The 22,800-nt window shown below is 39.1% G+C and overlaps 1 protein-coding gene and 1 non-coding gene across 2 annotated transcripts in view; both read right to left on the reverse strand.

The window, feature by feature from the left end:
• Positions 1-820: 820 nt before the first annotated feature.
• LOC112065445 (small nucleolar RNA SNORA1) lies at positions 821-904 on the reverse strand. Its single transcript, XR_002892045.1, has one exon. It is a non-coding gene; the product is annotated as a small nucleolar RNA SNORA1 (small nucleolar RNA).
• Positions 905-15,806: 14,902 nt separating this feature from the next.
• The window catches only part of MRPS31 (mitochondrial ribosomal protein S31), a 39,311-nt gene continuing 32,317 nt past the window's right edge, over positions 15,807-22,800 (reverse strand). The window contains exon 7 of the mRNA XM_007117031.4: positions 15,807-16,087. Within this exon, the coding sequence (XP_007117093.2) occupies positions 15,858-16,087 (230 nt within the window). The 3' untranslated portion in view covers positions 15,807-15,857. The remainder of the gene's footprint in view (positions 16,088-22,800) is intronic.

Genomic DNA, 22,800 nt, shown 5'->3' on the forward strand with positions numbered 1-22,800 from the left:
CCGTTGCGGAGCACAGGCTCCGGACGCGCAGGCTCAGTGGCCGTGGCTCACGGGCCCAGCCGCTCCGCGGCATGTGGGATCTTCCCGGACCGGGACACGAACCCGTGTCCCCTGCATCGGCGGGTGGACTCTCAACCACTGCGCCACCAGGGAAGCCCTGGATAGCCCTTTTAAAAAGAACTTTTGCTCAAGCTACTGTTGTCGAGTCACTTAGTCCACAATTCTTTTAGATGGGTTTCTTTGATCTATACTTAAATGTGGACATACTTCAAAAATTACCCACCTGTAATCTTTGGAAAGCAATTTCTTCAAACAATTTACTTTTAAAAATAAATTTATTTTATTTATTTTTGGCTGCGTTGGGTCTTCATTGCTGCGCACTGGCTTTCTCTAGTTGTGGCGAGGGGGGGCTACTCTTCATTGCGGTGCACGGGCTTCTCATTGCGGTGGCTTCTCTTGTTGCAGAGCACGGGCTCTAGGCAGGCGGGCTTCAGTAGTTGTGGCGCGTGGGCTTCAGTAGTTGTGGCTCGTGGGCTTTAGAGCGCAGGCTCAGTAGTTGTGGCGCACAGGCTTAGTTGCTCTGCGACATGTGGGATCTTCCTGGACCAGGACTCGAACCCGTGTCCCCTGCATTGGCAGGCGGATTCTTAACCACTAGGCCACCAGGGAAGTCACAAGCAATTTACTTTAAGGCCCTAGAAGTTAAATTGTAGGAAGTACATTGCTATTTTGGCAAATGATCTAAAATATATTATTCCTTAGTCGTTTCTAATACTGAAAAGTCTTGTGACACCCAAATTTCACGCGTGAGCCTAGCAAAAACTGTCTCAGGTCTCAATGGCACCACTGCAATAAAATTACTGTGATGGAAGCATAACCTGTGTCTCCACATAGCTACTCTGCTCTCGCCTTTTATCTCATTTGCTCCTCACAGCAAACTTGTGGAACAAATATGCTCACACTCATTTTACAGATGAGGGAACTACAATTCAACAATATTGAGTGACTTGCCCAAAGTCTCTCAGATAGGATATGGGGAAGTTAGGGCAATGAATTGAATATAGGTGCTGATTTTCCTGTTACACCTGACTTTTAAGTTAAACTGTTCCATCCACAGATTTCAAAGGGACAGCCTAGCATGCTAATTAACCTTACTCCACCCATCCTCCACAATCCCTAAATAGACCCAGAAAGGGCACCTAACCCGAAGGGACCAATCCATAGTGTGATCAGGGGCTGATGATGTGGATTAAGATTAAGACTCTGCCCAAACTGAGACAAATGGATCCATTAGCTTTTATCCTTCTTAAGAATGTAAACTAAGAGACAAAGATATTATTGTGAGCCAGTGGTGGACCTTTTCACTAAGAGGTTATGGTGTTGAATTGAGAGGGTCCAGTAAATGCAATGTAAGCAAAGAGGAGCAATGTGAAAGCAGTTAGACTTTCCCGGTCTCATCCCTTTGCAAGGTGGATTTAATTTTCCAGCTCTGAAGTCCAAAAGAAGAATATTTGTTGTATCCTTAAACACACACTCCCCCCCCCACCCACACACACACATTATTCTTACTACATCTCTATAGTGAGTAGATACAAATAGAGACATCTATCTCTCTGCATGTGGTGGACATGAATAGATAATAGATGGGTAAATAGATGATAGATGATTGATGGATGGATGGATGGATAGATATAGATAGATAGATAGATAGATAGATAGATAGATAGATAGATAGATAGATAAACAGACAGACTAATGTAAGAATAGAGTAGAACAGACCAGAAATAGTCTTATTGACAAGTCCAGGAATCTCTTGACATTATGCTGTCTTGAAGAAAAGTACATCCACTTTTATCACAGGACCTTTATGATACTGGAGGCCTTCCAAACTTGCACACAATTAATTTCCAACTCTTACTCATTTGAAGCAATAGAATCAACATTTCCTTCCTACTCCAGCTTTTTAAAAATTGTTAGATGCTGTCTTAGTCCGTTCGGGCTGCTGTAACAGAAATACCATAGACTGAGTACCTTATAAACAACAGAAATTTATCCTCACAGTTCAGGAGATCAGGGTGCCTTTTCCACGTCGTAGACTGCTGACTTCTTGCTATTTCCTCACATGGCAGAGAGCAGAGGACAAGCTCTTTTGTGACTCTTTTACCAGAACTAATCCCATTCATGGGGGCTCCACCCTCATGACTTTGTCTAATCCCAATCACCTGCCAAAAGCCCTACCTCCTCATGGCATCCCAGCAGTGTAGGGTTTCAACGTATGAATTTAGGGGGACACTGACATTCAATCCGTAACAGATTGTGTTGCATATGATACATGGAACCAGACAGTGGACTTGCTACTGGCTGGGGGAGAGTTAGGAACCTGGAAGACCCAAAGGGGCATTAATGAAAGGACGTTTACATTCCAAATTAAAATACAGAGAGACAGGGTCAACCTTTCACCCTATACTTGCCCCCAGCATGTCCTGGGGACAATTTTGGTCATCAGGCCTTGACAGATCCTCAGCTCTGGGAACACCAGTTCCATATTTGCTCCTGTGACCAAATCAGCCTCTTGGTCTTCTTTGCTCAAATCAGATTAGATCCCTAGGGCTGCTCTGAATAGCTGCACAAGTAGTAGGTTGAGCCACATAACGTGGTCACTATCTGACTATTCTTGACCTACGTAAACAGCAGTTCCATGTAGTTCAACCCAATACTTACTGACAGAAATATACTTCCAGTGTTTCTCAACAGGGACAATATGGACGTTTGGGGCAGGACTGTCCTGTGTATTACAAGATGTTTAGCATTCCTGGCCTCCAGTCACCAAACACCCGTAGCACCACCCTCCCCTAAGAGTCATGATGACAACCAAAAAGCAAAAACTATCTTTCCGACACACATTTTCAGGTATCCTCTGAGTGGGGCAGTAACATTCCATAATGAGTTTATATAGGATTGTAAGTAAATGTCTTGAGATTTTCATATATCACCAGCAAGTAAAAGAGAGAGAGATGACAGATGGTAAAATGATTTTCCAAAAGCAGAGGACACAATATCAGAACCAGAAACGATCAGATTCAGATTGCTTTGCAATTAAACCACCAAAAAATCAGCCCATGTTTCCAAAATTCATGTATAGATTTGGAGGAGTGTCAAGTGTTCAACCTACATAGTACCTAGCACAAAATAGGCACTCAATAAATGTGTGGGGCAATTGGAAGGATACCTAATCTGGGTTCACATATACTGATCACTGATTAGCACTGTCTTACAGCTAATTGTTTGTATACCTGTCTCTCACTCAAGACTGAAGCTGCTGTAGCTAGGGATCATAACTGATTTACCTTTCTCTCCTGCAGTGGTTTTGTAAATAGCAGGGAATATCCTGAACATAGTAAAGGTCAAAATCAGTGGAATATGATGAAAGGTATAACTGGACACGCTATCTACTAAAGCGTTGGTCCCCTGGCTCCTGGCTGTCTTTCAGAATCATCTTGGGGAGGGAGGATTGTTAAAACCTCAGATTCCCAAGACTCACCCCAGAGTCTCTGAAATCAGAATCTGGGACTGAATTAGCAGCATTTGTATTTTTATCAGTCCTCCCCAGCTGGCTCCAATATGCCTGCCTGGGGCCAATTTTGAAGACCTGGGTTTATAGAACCAACATCAGTGTTTCTCATACTCGCAAGATGACTGAATTTGTTATACAAGTGTCCAGGTCCCTGCCTTGGAGACCCTGATCAGAAAGTCTGGGGTGGGTCCCAGGAGTCTGTGTTTTTAATAAGCATCCCAGGTGATTCTTACAACCAATCAGCATTACTAGTTAAAGGAAGGCCAGCTGAACCTAGCCCCCAGGCTGAAGGTTAGATGCCCACTTGAGGTTTTGTGTTTGGTTGCCATGCAGCATATTATAGCAGGAGCTGTTGGAGGATGTGCTTACCGAAAGGTTAACTAAGAAAGAGGAAGACTTGGCCTACAAGAAGTAATACAACCAACCTAGGGGAGATGTATCCTTAAGAAGACGTAACAAGAGACCCCAGGGTGATAGCTGTTCACTATGTGCAGAGGGCAACCAGTCCAGAGCAGGTGAAAAGCTCCCAGGTAAGACTTCTTCAAGAAGGTGAAATTGATGGCACCGATGCATGTCAGTATCTTGAGTGGAGAGGAAGCAGCCGCATAGCACAGGAAGATCAGCTCGGTGCTCTGTGACCACCTAGAGGGGTGGGACAGGGAGGGTGGGAGGGAGTCGCAGGAGGGAGGAGATATGGGGATGTATGTATACGTATAGCTGATTCACTCTGTTGTACAGCAGAAACTAACACACCATTGTAAAGCAATTATACTCCAATAAAGATGTTAAAAAAAAAAGGGAGTTAGATATTTAGAAGGTTTTTATTTAATCCTTCTATTGGAAGTACAGTACCTCTTTTTATTTTTAACATCTTTATTGGAGTATAATTGCTTTACAATGGTGTGTTAGTTTCTGGTGTATAACGAAGTGAATCAGCTATACGTATACATATATGCCAATATCCCCTCCCTCTTGCGTCTCCCTCCCACCCTCCCTATCCCACCCCTCTAGATGGTCACAGAGCACCGAGCTGATCTCCCTGTGCTATGTGGCTGCTTCCCACTAGCTATCTATTTTACGTTTGGTAGTGACAGACTCTAGGTCCATCCACCTCACTACAAATAACTCAATTTCTTTCTTTTTATGGCTGAGTAATATTCCATACCTCTTACCAGTACATCTTATCTTCAGTTCAAAACTTCTGTTTTACCTTCTGTGGAACAAATCTCCAGTCTTTTGCCAGAGTAGGGGCAGGTGATATAGGCACCTAGCTGCTGCTTTTTTTTTTTTAATTGAAGTATAGTTGATTAGCAATATTATATTAGTTTCAGGTGTGTAGCATAGTGAGTCAATTTTATACATTGTGCTCCATTTAAAGTTATTACATAACAATGGGAATATTTCTCCGTGCTGTATAATATATCTCGTTGCTTATTTATTTCATACATTGTACCTAGCTGCTTCCTAATAGATTTTCAATCAGTCTTATTTTGTTATACCTACCACCTTCTGCCTTCACTTGCAGAGGAATGTGGTGTAATCAATTACTGATCTTGCCGGGGGCGGGGGAGTTCTATAGAGTAAAACTGGTTGTTCCCATTTTCTTGGTCTGCTGATCCCTTAGCACTCACCCATTGTCTATCCAGCCTCCAAAATCTTTTCACCTTTTCTCTATTCTTTCCAACTTTACCTGCTTATGACTTAAAAAAATAAATCCCTTTCCTGTCATTTTAGTGAGGTTTCAGGAGGGAAGGTAGATGGCAAGAGTTCAATCTGTTATCTTTAGGCAGAAACTCTGGCATAGATTGCAATTACGACAAATGTCAAAACTTTTTCTTATGGAAAGCTTCAAATGTATACAAAATACAGAGGATGTTAATAAACCCCTCATATTTCTCATCACCCAGTTTCAACAATTACCAATTTGTGGTCAACATTGTTTCGTCCATATCCCTTCCTATTTGCTCCTCCTCCTGGATTCTTTTGAAGCAAATCCCTGACATCATATCATTTCGTTTGTAAATCAATAATGGATTTGAAGTGCTTGAGTAACTGCCTCTAGAGAATGAATTTCTGATGCGGGTACTTCAAATGTTAACTAATCCGCTCTGGAGTGTGGGTTCCTAATTAGTGTACTTCAAATGTGAACAGCCTCTAGGATATGGATTAAAGTTAATTTATGCACACATACATCACACTGTTTTGTTTTGTTTTAAAATTTTATTGGCGTCTAGTTGATTTACAATGTTGTGTTTGTTTCAGGTATACTACATCACACTGTTAATACTAAAGTATTTTAAAGTAAATCACCCTACAGACAACCTAACGTTGTGGAACTCAAAGTCTAGAATTCATGGGTTTTGTTATCTGACTAGAGGGGAGATACAATATTAGAAAATAGAGGTTATTCGTGGAGAAAGATGGAGAACTTGAGATAATGTTGGACACACAACAAGAAATAGAGACAATTGTTTATATATGATTAGGGCCCAGAGAGAGGTTAGGCTAGGTATTCATATTTAATAGTTGTTCTTACAGAAATGAGAATTGAGGAATGTGAGCACAGTGGCTTGTTCAGATGAGGGGGCAGAGAGAGACCAGAATGGCCTGAGCTGGGGATGGGAGAGGAAAAGGTGATACCTGTTTGACAGGAAGGGAGTTGGGTGGTGACGCTTTCACTTTACAATACTTCATCACAGAGAGCGTGGTATACACGTTTGTATATGCTGTACTCTAGGGGCAGGGCTCTTAACCACCTGGTTGTGAACTCTTTTTTTTTTTTTTTGGCTTCACCACACAGCTTGCGGGATTTTAGTTCCCTAATCAGGGATTGAATTTGGGGCCTCAGCAGTGAGAGCAGAGTCCTAACCACTGGACTGGCAGGGAATTCCCTGGTTGTGAACGCTTGAAGAAACCTGTGGGGAATTCCCTGGAGGTCCAGTTGTTAGGACTCCGTGCTCTCACTGTCGGGGCCCCAGGTTCGATCCCCAGTTGGGCAACTAAGATCCCCAGCAAGCCTCTCAGGGTGGCCAAAAAAAAAAAAAAGAAACCTGTGGACTTCCTCTCAGAGTAATGTTTTTAAATGCATAAAATAAAATATATAGGACTATGAAGGAAGACAGTTATGTTGAAATACAGTTATCAAAATATTTTTAATGTGATATAATGAGTTACTATTTTTCGACACATTAAATAACAAGATCTAGTGGCAGGTCTAATAATTACTGTAACTTTGAAGTGGTAATGAGTGTAAATTATATTTTGAGATATCTGCAACAACTCTAATGTGATATGAAAATAGCTGTGACTTCTATGGGTGACAGAGTCTTAATACTACTATTACTACTGTGTTTTGTTTTATACATTCATAATTGAAGGAAATGCTAATTTTCAGTTAGAGGCGAATGGAAATAAGGAAGTAATTTCTTTTTCCCTAAGTTCACAGACACTCCCCAGCCCTGAATTCTATCTACATATATACCTCCTCCCCCAGTGAGACCCTAGACGCCAGGTTAAGATCCCGTGGTGGGTGGTCAGTTGAATTACTTTATTAATTCAACAGCTATTTATTGCATGTCAATCTGTGCTAGACATGGAGATACAAGGATAACTAAACTTCAAGGAGCTCATAGTGAAGATGGGGAGACTGACACACAAATAGATGATGGCTATTCAGTATGGCAGGTGCAATGATAGAGGAAAGCCTGGTGTATAAGGAGGGGCAGAGGAGGCCTCTGGAAGCAGTTTGCACGAAATAAGTGAGTGACTTGAGGTCAAAGCGAACTTGGATCTGAGCCTGTGCTCCACAATGGAGGATCTGTAGGCTGAGCTGTGAAAAACCTCAGGATAAGCTGTATCCACCACACGGAGCCCAACATGCCTGTCAAGCCTCTGTACCATCCATGCCCACCTCCTTCTCCAGCCCCTTCTTGAGGCGCTCTCCCGATCACTCTGTCTTAGTCTCCACGTCTTAAACACACCGTTTTCTTTCCTGCCTCAAGGCCACCCCATGTGCTGCAGCTTCTTCTCCTTGCTCCCAGCACCACACACACACACACACACACACACACACACACACAGAGAGAGAGAGCTTATGCCTATTCATCCTTTAGTTCACAACTTAAACATCACTTCTCTGTGACTCTCCCCTACGTGCACAACACAGTATTTAACCAGCCCTCTCTTTTTAAAAAAATTTTTTTAATTGAAGCGTAGCTGATTTACAATGTTGTGTTAGTTTCAGCAAAGTGATTCAGTTATATATATATGTATATATCCTTTTTCAGATTCTTTGCCCTAAGAGGTTATTACAAAATATTGAGTAGAGTTCCCTGTGCTATACAGTAGGTCCTTATTTGTTATCTATTTTATATATAGTAGTGTGTATATGTTAATCCCTAACTCCTAATTTATCCTTTCCCCTCTTTCCCCTTTGGTAACCATTAGTTTGTTTTCTATGTCTGTGGGTTTATTTCTGTTGTACATGTAAGTTTATTTGTATCATTTTTATAGTTTTAGATTCCACATGTAAGCGATAGCATATGATATTTGTCTTTGTCTGGCTTACGTAGCTTAATATGATAATCTCTAGGTCCAACCATATTGCTGCAAAAGCCATTATTTCATTCTTTTTTATGGCTGAGTAATATTGCATTGTGTGTGTGTGTATGTGTATTGATTGATTGATTGATTGATACATATATGTGTGTATACACCACATCTTCTTTATCCATTCATCTGTCGATGGACATTTAGGTTGCTTCCATGTCTTGGCTATTGTAAATAGAGCTGCAATGAACATTGGGGTGCATTTATCTTTTTGAATTATGGTTTTCTCTGGATATATGCCCAGGAGTGGGGTTGCTGGATCATATGGTAGTTCTGTTTTTACTCTTCTAAGGAACCTCCATACTGTTCTCCATAGTGGTTGTACCAATTTACATTCCCACCAACAGTGTAGGAGGGTTCCCTTTTCTCTACACCCTCTCCAGCATTTATTTGTAGACATTTTGATGATGGCCATGCTGACCAGGGTGAGGTGATACCTCACTGTAGTTTGGGTTTGCATTTCTCTAATAATTAGCAATGTCGAGCATCTAACCAGCCATCCCTGATGGACATTTAAGTTGTCTCTAGTTTTTCATAGTTACCAGCAATGAAGTCTCACACACAAATATGCACACACACACCTTTTTATACTTGTACCTACATCTCTGATAGATCCATTTCTAGAAGTGAAATTGCTAAGACAAATGCACACAGTTAATGTTTCAATTAATACTACCAATAGCTCTCAAAAAGGTGCCCTAGAGAACCTGCTTTCTAACACTCTTAACAATATAGGATCTTACTAAGCTTTTCAATATTTGTTAATATTTTCATAAGATGGCTGCAGTCTCATTGCTAACTTTGCATATCTTTGATTATTAATGAGATTGAACATTTTATCTATTCTATTATTTAAGATAAGATGTAATTAGCTTGACATTATAAATAGAAGGGTAGAGACTGGTAAAAAAGAAAATTAAAATTTCTGCTAAAGAATAAAGGAACATCTTAGGAAGGAAAAGCACTTTCTCAGCTTTGATATAAATGGCATTCATGCCTACCGCACATCTTGCTGCAAACGGAGCATTTTAAACCATGTTTAAAGTTAACCTATATATAATTGGCTGCTCTGCTTCAGAATTATTACTGGAGATGCTGTGTGATCCTATATTAGTAAATTTTCTGATACATAAGCTTTATAATCATCAAATAACAAGCTTCCCCTTTGTGCGCACATCTTGGTTTCTATGTTTTTTGTTTCATTTTGGTGGGGTTTTTTTGGCCACAGCACGTGGCTTGTGGGATCTTAATTCCCTGACCAGGGATCGAACCTGGGCCCTCAGCAGTAATTTAATTGATAGAATTGTATTAATGTCAATTTACGAATTTTGATCATTGAACTATGTGGTTGTGTAAGTTAACATTAGGGGGTGCTGGGTGAAGGGTATACATAGACTTATTATTTTTGTAACTTTTCTGTAAGTCTAAAATTATTTCAAAAATAAAAACGTTAATTAAAAATAAAATAAGCTTCATCTGAAGTGTGATTTTCATAACAGACATTAAAAACCACATCCTCCTGGTCACAGCTATGCTAAGGATTTGAATATTATTCAGAATTTCCCCTAATACTGAACTGCTCTTCACTGAAACCATGTGGTTTCACAGAATGCTGAAATGTTTTAAAAACAATTTGCATTCTCTTTCTCTTCTTTCATCTTTGAGTTTATGGAGCTCCCTGTTGTTCATTCAGAAAATAATTCTTACCAGCTTAAACTACCAATTAATGTAAAAGAAGGAAGGGTCCCTGATCTGAATCTGGGGTTCTCAGCTCTCTCATAAATGAACTATGAAGTCACTGGCAAGTTACTCCCTCTGGGCCTCCATTTTCCACACCTATGAAATGAGTGAATTAGTAAAAGATACTTGTCTTTTTCTCAGTTGGGGAATTAAATTCTGTGCTTCATATTCATAATGCCTGACTCCTACTAGCTTGACCTCCACCTCCAAGTTGGGCTAAAAGTTTTGGTGTAGAAGTGACCAAAGACTGTAAATGCCAGTTTGTAGCTCAATACGTCAAGGCATTAACCAAAGTTAATGTATGTGGCAGAGGTAATTGGGTTCTTAATTTTTAATATCTCAGAAAGTTTAACAAGGATCTTAATCTCATTTACATCTCTTGATTTTACACACTAATGAATAGCAGTGACTTATTTTCACATGGTGAAATTCAATCCATCTAAATCAGAAGCTTCATTTTAGGACCATATTTCAAATCCTTTCCCACGGAAGCATCGTTCGGCAGCCACAAGTATGGCACACCTGACTTTCCTCCCCTTTCTTTTCCTGATCCCTCTTGCTGATGGTATAGGGAATAGAGATTGACTCAAAGTCAGACATTGGTGGCCTAAACCACCAATCTCTGGATTATTACAAGCTGACCTAGAGCCTAAAAGAATACTTTTCTTTTTTTTCTTAATTTTATTGAAGTATAGTTGATTTACAATGTTGTGTTAATTTCTGCTGTATGGCAAAGTGACTCAGTTATCACAGGATATTGAATATAGTTCCCTGTGCTATACAGTAGGACCTTGTTGTTTATCCATCCTATATGTACTAGCTTGCATCTGCTAATCTCAAACTCCCAATCCTTCCCTCCCCCACCCCCCTTCCCGTTGGCAACCACAAGTCTGTTCTCTGTGTCTGTGAGTCTGTTTCTATTTCGTAGATATGTTCATTTGCTTCGTATTTTAGATTCCACATATAAGTGATATCATATGGTATTTGTCTTTCTCTTTCTGACTTACCTTGCTTAGAATGATAATGTCTAGGTCCATCCATGTTGCTGCAAATGGCATTATTTCATTCTTTTTAAGGGCTGAGTAATATTCCATTATATCTCTCTATATATTTATAGAGATATATGTATTCCACATCTTCTTTATCCATTCATCTGTCAGTGGACATTTAGGTTGCTTCCATGTCTTGGCTATTGTTCATAGTGCTGCCATGAACACTGGGATGCATGTATCTTTTTTTTAAAAATAAATTTATTTATGTATTTATTTGGCTGCGTTGGGTCTTCGTTGCTGCGCGCAGCCTTTCTCTAGTTGTGGCAAGCAGGGGCTACTCTTCATTGAGGTACACAGGCTTCTCATTGCAGCGGCTTCTCTTGTTGTGGAGCACAGGCTCTAGGCGCGTGGGCTTCAGTAGTTGTGGCACGTGGGCTCAGCAGTTGTGGCTCACGGGCTCTAGAGCGCAGGCTCAGTAGTTGTGGCGCACGGGCTTAGTTGCTCCGCGGCGTGTGGGATCCTCCCGGACCATGGACATGGGCTCAGACCCGTGTCCCCTGCATTGGCAGGCAGATTCTTAACCACTGCGCCACCAGGGAAGTCCCCATGCATCTTTTTGAATTATGGTTTTCTCCGGATACATGTCCAGGAGTGGGATTGCTAGATAGAAGAACAATTTTCTTTTTGCCCATAATGACACTGGGAAAATAACTTCTCCGTGCTGTTTCTCACTTACCATCCCATTAAAAATTCTTCTTTCATGGTGGCCACTTTGACATTTGCCCCACTGAGCTTTCTGCCTTTAATTTTTTTCCCAAATAGCCCTACTGAATTAGCCCCCCAAAACTCTGAGTTATTACATTATTATTCCACTCTTTAATGATTTTTCATCTGAACATTAACTACCACTTCAAAGTTCCTATGTTTGCAATGATCCCAATAGAATATTTTACTGAACCCAAATGAAGAAATACCTTTTCCCTTTACTCCAGAGTATCCATATAATTGCCCTCAAATCTCTTCTTGAGGGGTACTGGAAAAAAAAAATACTTGGTTTTTGGAGTTGTTGATCTAGGGTTTAAATCCTGGCTGTACCACTTATTTGCAACCTTGGGAAATTTTTTAAATTCCTGTAAGTGGGAATAATACGTACCTTAGAGAATATTCCAAAATTCAGTGATGTAATATGTGTGAAGCACACAGCACCAGGCCAGTCAGCCGAGAGGAACCCACCACCTCAGTGGTGCCTGTGACCATCTCAGCCACGATGCTGATGACAGTAATTAGACTGGCATACATGGAGCAACCACCTCTACTGCCCTCAGCCACTGAGCTACACCCTTCCAGCTTTCCTGCATCTTGGCTAACACATGCTTCTTCCCGAAATGGTAGGTGGTCCTCTACTTAGCTTGACAACAGAGCATTCTTTTTTCAAATGGTTGGGGTATCTTCATTATACACATAGACCATAGGACCTAGAATCTAAGGATAGTAGATTCTTTAGAATTAAGTGTGTATATGGACAAAGAAAGGATGTTTTTAATGTCATGGTCTCAACTGTGAAGGTATGATAATCCTTCAAAACTATGGCCAGATTCTGCATATCTTCCACTTCCATTCATTCCTTAAAATATCATGAAATGTTGTTACATACAAAGGGATATCTGTAATATAATTTTTATTTTTTTATTTTTGGCTGCGTTGGGTCTTTGTTGCTGCGCGTGGGCTTTCTCTAGTTGCGGTGAGTGGGGGCTACTCTCTGTTGCGGTGCACGGGCTTCTCACTGCGGTGGCTTCTCTTGTTGCGGAGCTCGGGCTCTAGGCGCGCAGGCTTCAGTAGCTGTGGCTCACGGACTCTAGAGAGCAGGCTCAGTAGTTGTGGCGCACGGGCTTAGTTGCTCCACGGCATGTGGGATCTTCCCGGACTAGGGGTTGAACCCATGTCCCCTGCATTGGCAGGCGGATTCTTAACCGCTGCGCCACCAGGGAAGTCCCTGTAATATAATTTTTAAAGCATGATAATAAAATGATCACCTGTGAACCTACCATCCAACTTGGGAAATAGAATGTTAGTGCCGTTTAGGCTCCCTGGGTATCCCTCCTCAACGCCACAGCCCGTCTCCCTTGGCTCCCTGAGTTAAAGTATTGTGTTTATCATTCCTGTGATCTTTGTTATAATCACATTTATTGCTCTGCAATATATTCAGAAGTGTAAATGGGAGTCTATTACATGTATTCTTCTGCAACTTATTTTTCACTCAACGTCTGAGATTCGTCTGTATTGATGTGTATAGCTCTATTTTAATCATTTTTGCTTGTTTAGAGTTCCATTGCCTGAATAAACCACAATTTATTTATTAGTTCTCCAGGCAACGGGCACTTTCTCCCCAGTTTTTACTACTTTGACAATTTTTGTAAATGCCTCCCAGCACTTATCTGCAAGGGTTTCTTTTTTTTTTTTTTTTTTTTTTTTTAATTTATTTATTTATTTATTTTTTGGTTAGGCTGGGTTTTTGTTGCTGCACGCGGGCTTTCTCTAGTTGCAGTACGCGGGCTTCTCATTACGGTGGCTTCTCTTGCTACAGAGCACGGCCTGTAGGCGCACGGGCTTCAGTGGTTGTGGCACACGGGCTCAGTAGCTGTGGCACACGGGGCTTAGTTGCTCCGCGGCATGTGGGATCTTCCCAGACCAGGGCTCGAACCCATGTCCCCTGCATTGGCAGGCGGATTCTTAACCACTGCACCACCAGGGAAGTCCTGCAAGGGTTTCTTTAGGTATATACTCCAGAAGCGTTGTTCACAGTTTATATAAATATATATATATACATATATATATACGCACACATATGATAGATGTTTATACTATTTACATATAATTATTAAAAGATAACTAAATGTTTCATGTGTTATATATTAATATTTACATACTATATATGTATGTAATATATATTATAAATATATAATTATGTAATCCAAGAGTGTTTGCCAATTTATACTCCCACCAACCTCAACATATGAGTGATACTGCCTATCTTTTGATTTTTCACCCATCTAAAGAATACACAAATGTTATCTCAATATGGGTTTTAAAAAAAAATTTTTAACTGAAAGGTTCTTTAAATTCTATAGTGCTTTAAAATTTTCAAGAGTTTCACACACAATTTCATGTAATCCCATAATAGCCTTTCCCCGCCACCCGTGTTACCCCTCCCCTTTCCCTCTCCCCACTGGTAACCACTAGTTTGTTCCCTGTATCTGTGAGTCTGCTGCTTTTTTGTTTTATTCACTTGTTTTTTTTAGATTCCACATGTAAGTGACATCCTACAGCATTTGTCTTTCTCTGACTTATTTCACTTAGCATAATACCCTCTAAGTCCATCCATGTTGCTGCAAATGGCAAAATTTCATTCTTTTTTATGGCTTAGTAGTATTCCATTGTGTATATATACCACATCTTTATCCACTCATATGTTGACGGACACTTGGGTTGCTTCCATACCTTGGCCATCGTAAATAATGCTGCTATGAACGAACATTGGGGTGCATGTATCTTTTCGAATTAGTGTTTTCTCAATATGGTTTTCACTTGCATTTTCCTCACATTCTTTCCTCACATTTCCTCACATCCTCTGACCATGATAATTTTATCTCATTTAAGTATCAAATTCAATTGAATTGGATTTTTTTTAATGTGAGTAGAGAATCCACTTTTTCTCCTTCATGTGTATAACCAATTGTCCTAACACCATTCATTGAATATCCACTCTTCCCATTGATCTGCAATGCCAACTTTGTCATGTATCAAGTTTCCATATACTAATGGGCCTGTTTCTGTGTTCTCTATTCTGTTCCATCAGTCTATTTAACTATCTCTGTGTGTAATATCCTGCTGTCTAATTATCACAGCTTTATAATAAGTCTTTTTAAAAAATATTTATTTGGCCACGTTGGGTCTTAGTTGCGGCACGCGGGTACCTTCGTTACACGTGTATGAATCTGAATCATGTTGCTATACACCATAATAGAAATTAGTTCTGGTCTTCCCTGGTGGCACAGCGGTTAAGAATCCACCTGCTAGTGCAGGGGACATGGGTTCGAGCCCTGGTCCAGGAAGATCCCACATGCTGCGGAGCAACTAAGCCCGTGTGCCACAACTACTGAGCCCATGCACCACAACTACTGAAGCCTGCATGCCTAGAGCCCATGCTCTGCAACAAGAGAAGCCACTGCAATGAGAAGCCCGCGCATCGCAACAAAGAGTAGCCCCCCGCTCGCCACAAATAGAGAAAGCCCGGGTGCAGCAACAAAGACCCAATGCAGCCAAAAATAACAAACAAATAAAATAAATAAATAAATAAAAATTAAAATTAAAAAAAAAAGGAAATTAGTTCTGATTTTGGCATGATGACCTAAAATTCTAGAAGTGATTAGTATAAGCCCTTTATTTCTATAAGGTTACTTCACTATAGTGACCCAGACTTAGGTAAGGGTAGTTAATTTAGTGTGAAAATATAAATATGTATATATGCAAATATAGAAACTACATGTATATGTAAATATAGTCTATGCATATAAATTTGTCTGTAAATCCTCTCAACTGTTATAGTCCTCTGATGACGTCACATGTATGGTGACTTATATTTCAAAGAAGTATGGTCACTGAATGAAAAGAAAAAGGTTATAGGAAGTTGTCTTAAACTTATTAGTAATTCTAAGATACTCTTTTTGTTTAGAATTACTAGTTGAATCCATAAAAGCTGGTAACTTTTTTCCATGCAGGAATATTTTTCAGTTACCACTGTGTATACTTTTAAACAGTTTAACATTTGTACCATTCAAATCAGATGCAATAATGAACACAATATAGGAAAACTTCTAGTAAAATTATTTAATTATAATATAATATGAATCTCCAACAGCTTGAAATAAAAATTTCCATGATCTTCAGTTGAACTGTATGCCACTTTCTTTTAGAATGTCCCGTTTTTCATTAAAATAATTCCTAAACCACTCTATATGTTCAACCTTCTGTTTAACACTCAGATATGGGTTTTTGGAAAGGCCACAGGTCACCAACTCCATGAAGTGGCGAATTGGTCCTTGTTTTGGAAAGTCCTCCAGGTATTTATCCAGAAATATATGTTCATGAAATTCTGAACCATCATCATCAAAACCTAGGAAATGAGACAAAATACGTTACAATTTTGAATGTAAAACCTACACTATAAAATTAACATTAATGAGGTAGTATAATAGTATTACAGTAAAGGCATGAACATTGGAGTAAAACAGAGGTTTGCTCACCAATTTAACAACCATGTGATTGGGCAAATTAACTTCACTGAGCAACAGTTTCCTCAGGCATAAAATGAGTATTAAGACAGCACCTTCTTCATGGGGTTTTAGGCCCGGCGGCCATGGCTCACGGGCCCAGCCGCTCCGCGGCACGTGGGATCTTCCCGAACCGGGGCACGAACCCGTGTCCCCTGCATCGGCAGGCGGGCTCTCAACCACTGCGCCACCAGGGAAGCCCCCTTCATGGGGTTTTATAAAGTTAAATAGACATAAATCTTATAAAGTTCCTTTACAATGCTTAGCATACTACAAATATTCAAAATGTAGCAGCAATTACTACTAATGGATATTTTAATATCTAAAGAAACCACTAAGAAAACTATACAAACTACACTAAAAAAATACATAAAGCAAAATAAGATGGAATCCTAAGATATATTCAAGCAGCTCACAGAAGCCAAGAAAAGACAGAGGAGTGAGAAACAGAGAAAATGAACAGAAAACAAATAACAAAATGCGACTTAAATCCTAACAAATGAATAATTACTTTAAATGTAAATGTCTAAATATACCATCAAAAGAAACACACGATCCAACTATATGCTATATACAAGAAACTCACTTCAAATATTTACCTATAACATAGGTAGGTTGAAGGTAAAAGGATGGAGGTGGACATATCTTGCTAACATTCATTTTTAAAAAAAGAATGCATGAGTGGTTATAGGAATATCAGACAAAGTAGACTTCAGAGCAAAGAAAATTACTAGAGAGAAAGAGGAACATTACATAATAAAAGGATCAACCCACCAAGAAGACAAAGCAGTCTTAATTATGCATGCACCAGAGTTTCTAAATACATGAAAGAAAAGTTGATAGAAATAAAGTAGAAATTTAAAAATCCACAATTACAGTTAGAGGTTTCAATACCCCACTGTCAACAACTGCGAGAACTACCAAGTAGAAAATTAGCAAAGACATAGAAGAACTGAACAACATCAACCAACAGGATCACACTGACATCTACAAAACACTCTACCAGACTATTGCAGAATACAAATTCTTTTCAAGTATCCATGGAACATTCACCTAGTTTAACCATATCCTGGGTCACAAAACAAATGTCAACATATTTAAAATAACTGAAATAATATACGGTATGTTCTCTGATCATAAAGGAATCAAAACAGAAAATCGGTAACAGGAAGACAATAGGAAAATCTTCAAACAGTTGGAAATTAATGTAAGTAATTCATGGTCATAAAGGAAATCTCAAAAGAAAGAATATTTATTTATTTATTTGGATGTGCGGGTCTTTAGTTGCGGCAGGCGGGCTCCTTAGTTGTGGCATGCATGTGGGATCTAGTTCCCTGACCAGGGATTGAACCTGGGCCCCCTGCATTGGGAGTGTGGAGTCTTAACCACTGTGCCACGAGGGAAGTCCCTCAAAAGAAATTTTTAAAAACACATAGAATTGAATGAAAATACAACAAATCAAAATTTGTGGGACACAGCTAAAACAGTGCTGAGAGGGAAATATATAGCACTGAATGCACACATAAGAGGAGAAGTCTCAAATCAATAATCTAAGCTCCCACTTTAAGAACCTAGTAAAAGAAGAGCAAAATAACCCCAAAGCAAACAAAAGGAAGGAAATAATAAAGATAACATCAGAAATCAATAAAATTGAAAACAATAGAGAAAAATCAATGAAACCAATACCTGGTTCTTCACACACACACACACACACACACAAAACAAAAAAAAACAAAAATTGATACATTTCTAGCACGTCTGATAAAGAAAGAAGAGAAGGCACACACCAGCAATATTAGCAATGAAAAGGGGGTTATCATTATAAATCCTGAAATCATTAAAGGGATAATAAAGGAATACTCCAAACAACCTTACACTCACAAATTCAACAACTTGAAAAAAATGGACAACTTTAAAAAGATCCATTGAACTACCAAAACTCAACCAAAATAAACGATAACCTGAATAATCTTATAACTATTAAAGAAAAGAAATAGGTAATTTAAAAGCTCTCAAACATTTAAAGAAAAACTAACACGAATTTTACACAATCTCTTCCAGAAACTAGAAGACAGGACACTTCCTAACCCATTTTATGAGACCAGCATTACCTTGTTAAAAAAACAAAGACAAAACAACAACCAAAAACAGGAGCGAGAGAGAGAACTACAAAACAATATCTCTAATAAACTTAGAGGAAAAACCTTTAAACAAAATTAGCAGACAAATCCAACAATGTATAGAAAGATTTATACACCAAGATCAAGTGGATTTTACTGCAAGGCTGGTTCAACATCTGAAAATCAAGGTAATCTACCATATCAACAGGTTAAAGAAGAAAAATCGTATGACCCAACACTCACTTTGATAAATACTCTCGGCAAATTAGGAAAAGAGAAGAACTACATCAACATGGTAAACCTACAGCTAATATCATAGTGAAAGACTGAAGGCTTCTCCCCTAAGTTCCTGAACAAGGCAAGGAGATCAGCTCTCACTACTCTTACTCAACATAGTACTGAAAGTTCCAGCCACTGATGAGGGAGGCAGGAAGAAAAGTCACGTAGATGGGAAAGGAAGACATAACATGATTGTCTACACAGAAAATTCCAAGGAATCTACAAAAAAACTCCTAGAATTAGTGCGTTCAGTAAGGTTACAGGATACAAGATCATAAAAATAAAAATCACTATTTAAATTGGAAGACTCAACATAGTAAAGATGTCATTTCTCTCCAAACTGATCTACAGGTTTAATGTACTTTCTACCAAAATTCCAGCAAAGTTTTGCCACAGACAAGCTTATTCTAAAAATTATATGGAAAGGCTTAAGTCCTACAAGAGTTAAAACAATCTTGAAAGAGAAGAATAAAGTGGGAGGAATAATGCTAGGGCTGACTATACAGCTACAGCACAGGCATGCCTCGTTTCATCGTGCTCTGCTTTATTGTGCTTCACAGATATCGCCTTTTGTGTGTGTGTGTACAAATTAAAGGTTTGTGGCAACCCCTTGTCAAGCAAGTATATCTACACCATTTTTTCCAATGGCATTTGCTTACTTCCGTGTCTCTATGTCACATTTTGGTAATTCTCACAATGTTTCAAACTTTTTTCATTATTATTATATTTGTTATGCTGATCTGTGATCGGTGATCTTTGCTGAAGGCTCGGATGATGGTAAACATTTTTTAGCAATAAAGCATTTTTTAATTAAGGTATGTACTTTTTTTTTTAGACATAATGTTATTACACACTTAATAGAATACAGTGTAGTGTAAACATAATTTTTATATACACTGGGAAACCAAAATATGCATGTGACTTGCTTTATTACAATCTTTGCTTTATTGCAATGGTCTGGAAACACACCTGCAATATCTAAGGTATGCCTGTAATCAAAAGAGTATGGTATTCACAGGGAACTCTACTCAATACTGTGTAATGACCTATATGGAAAAAAAAATTTTTTAAATAGTAGATATATGTATAACTGACTCACTTTGCTGTACGCCTGAAACTAACACAACATTGTAAATCAACTATATGCCAATAAAAAATTAAAAAAAAAAAAAAGAGTATGGTATTGGCAGGCGGTAAGACACAAAGGTTGGTGGAACAAAAATCGAGGACCCAGAAATAGACCCTGTTATGGACTGCCAACACATGGATCTTGGACTTCCAGCCTGCAGACTTTGAGAAAGTAAATTCTGTTGTTTAAGGTACCTAGTCTGTGATATTTTGTTATAGAAGTCTTAGCAGACTAACACAGATCCACGTGAATATGCCCAACTTTTTACAAAGATGCATAGAAAATTCAATGGAGAAAGGACAGCCTTTTCAACAACTGGTGCCAGAAGAATTGAAAAAGAACCTCAACCTCATACAAATTAACAAAGAATGGATCACGGTCTAAACTATATATCTAACAGAAAAAAAAAACAGAGGAAAATCTTCTGGTTCTAGGGCTGGCAAAGAACTTGACACCAACAGCACAATCCATAAAAGGAAAAATTGGACCCCATCAAAATTGAAGACTTTTGGTCTGTGAAAGAATCTGTTAAAAGGATACAAAGACAAGGTATAGACTGGAAGAAAATATTTGCAAACCATATATTCAACGAAGTATATGGAATATATTTAAAAACTCAAAACTCAACAGAAAAAAACGATAATCCAACTAGAAAAGGGGCAAAAAAGAAGAGACATTTCACATTTCAAGAAGAGATACAGATAGCAAACACAAACATGAAAAAGATGTTCAACCTCATTAGCCATTAGGGAAATGCAAATGAAAAACACAATGAAATATTAATAAACACCAATCAGAATGTGAACACATCTAAAAGAAAAAATAATAACATCATATGCTGGTGAGAAGGAGAAACTAGATCATTCATATAATGCTGGTGGAAATATAAAATGGCATAGCCATTCTGGAAAACAACTTGGAAGTTTCTTTAAAAACTAAACATGTAACTACCATACTACCCAGCAAATGCACTCCTGAGTATTTATCCCAGGGGAATGGAAATTTGTATTCATACAGAAACCTGTACATGAATATTTACAGCACCTTTATTGTAATAGCCAAAAACTGGTAACAGCCCAGATGTCTTTTATCAGGGGAATGGTTAAACAAACTATAAGGGACATTCAAACCATGGAATATTACTCAGCAATAAAAACAACAGCAGCAAAAAACCCCTATTGACACACACAACAACTTGGATACATCTCCAGAGAATTAATCATGCTGAGTGGGAAAAAAAAGGCCAATCCCCAAAGGTTACATACTGTGTGATTCCATTTGTACGTCGTTCTTGAAATGACAAAATTATAGAAATGGAAAATGGATTTAGTCAGATTGCCAAGCGTCAGGGAGTAAGAAAGGACGGTGGTGGGAGGTGAGTGGATGCCGTTATGAAGGAGTATAAGAGATCCTTGAGGCGACAGAACTGTTCTGTATCCTGACTGCGGTTGGTCGTGATTACATGAATCTACATGTGTGATAAAACTGCACAGAACTAAGCACACAAACACACTCACACAAAGGAGTACTTGTAGAACTGGTGACATCTGAACATGGCTGAAAGATACGGCTGCCGGCTGCCTGCCTGTGATACTGTGCTGTGGTTACGTGGGCGGTAACTACTGAGGGAAGATGGGTAAAGGGTATGTGAGATATTTATCATTTCTTACAGCTGCATGTGAACCCACAATTACCTCAAAATAAGAAGTTTAAAAATGCTCTCTAATCACTTACAATTATCTTACACTTATTGAAAGAAATTTTTAAACTTTTATTTGGACATTTAAAGATCTATTCACCACTTTTATGAAAACTAAAACACACACAAGAAATAAATTAAGGCGTTAGACTGCCAAATGGCCACATGCTACTCCTATGCTTGTATACATGCCTCTTTGCAATGTGCCTTTGCCATTCTTCCCATAAAGAGGTAGATACAGCCTGTTTCTCCAACCCTTAAATTTGAGGTTGGCCAGGTGACCTGCTTTGGTCACTGGGACATTACCAAACACAATGCAAACAAAGGCCTGAAAAGCGCTTGCACATCAACCCTTGCTCTTCCTTGTGTTAGGAACTCTTCTATAGCCAGGTGAACAGCCCAGGCTAGCCTGTGAGATGATGAGTGACATATAACCCTCTTATCGCCTTCTCTGACAACCAACCAGACACCAACCAGCCAGCACCAACTAGACATTTGAGAGAAGCTACTGTAGAACAACCCACGCCCAGCCAACCTGCCAAAACCAACCAGAAAACCCATAAGCTCATGAGCAGTTACAACTTAGCTGTTGTTTTAGTAAGTTTGGGGTGGTTTGTTATGTAGCAAAAACTGACATGATCGGCTGAGGTATTCCTAAAACTTCTTCACATTCAGAATCCAGCTCTTCTGAACTGGCTTTTCAACTCGGAGTTGTCAGCGGCCGTGCTTTCCAACTTCTATTAAGAATATTTGCAATGAAGCATTTCTTAAGAGTGTTCCACTATGGCCTCTCTGACGCCCCTAATGCAAATCTGGATGCATACCCACAACAGGCAATGACAACTGCTCCTTCACTGATGCCTGACTAGCATAACCAGGTGCATCACGATTTCAGAGATATTTAAAACGGTGAAAGACAAAAGTAGTCATAGTCAATGAAATACAGGGAAAAAGCTGTGCAGGAATTTTTAAAATGGAAGTTTTCTCTATCCTATAACCCCCAAAGTTTCTACTCACATTTTCCCAGGCTACTCACTTCCAAGACTAATCACTTTTAAGGTGTGATTATATCCTTCTAGTCCTTCCCCTAAATGCATATGTATTTTTAAAAAATAAGACAAATTATTGTTTAAAAAAATCTTTCTCTGAATCCCATTCAGAATTCTCTATGGTTCTCAATAGTTTATACCACCAAGCAAGCATGTTGTTACTCCTTCACTTTTTTTCCGTTTTTTGTTTTGTTTTTTTTTTTTTGTTGCGGTATGCGGGCCTCTCACTGCTGTGGCCTTTCCCGTTGCGGAGCACAGGCTCCAGATGCGCAGCCTCAGT

The sequence above is a fragment of the Physeter macrocephalus genome, chromosome 13 (assembly GCF_002837175.3).
Source record: "Physeter macrocephalus isolate SW-GA chromosome 13, ASM283717v5, whole genome shotgun sequence".
Classification (NCBI taxonomy): domain Eukaryota; kingdom Metazoa; phylum Chordata; class Mammalia; order Artiodactyla; family Physeteridae; genus Physeter; species Physeter macrocephalus.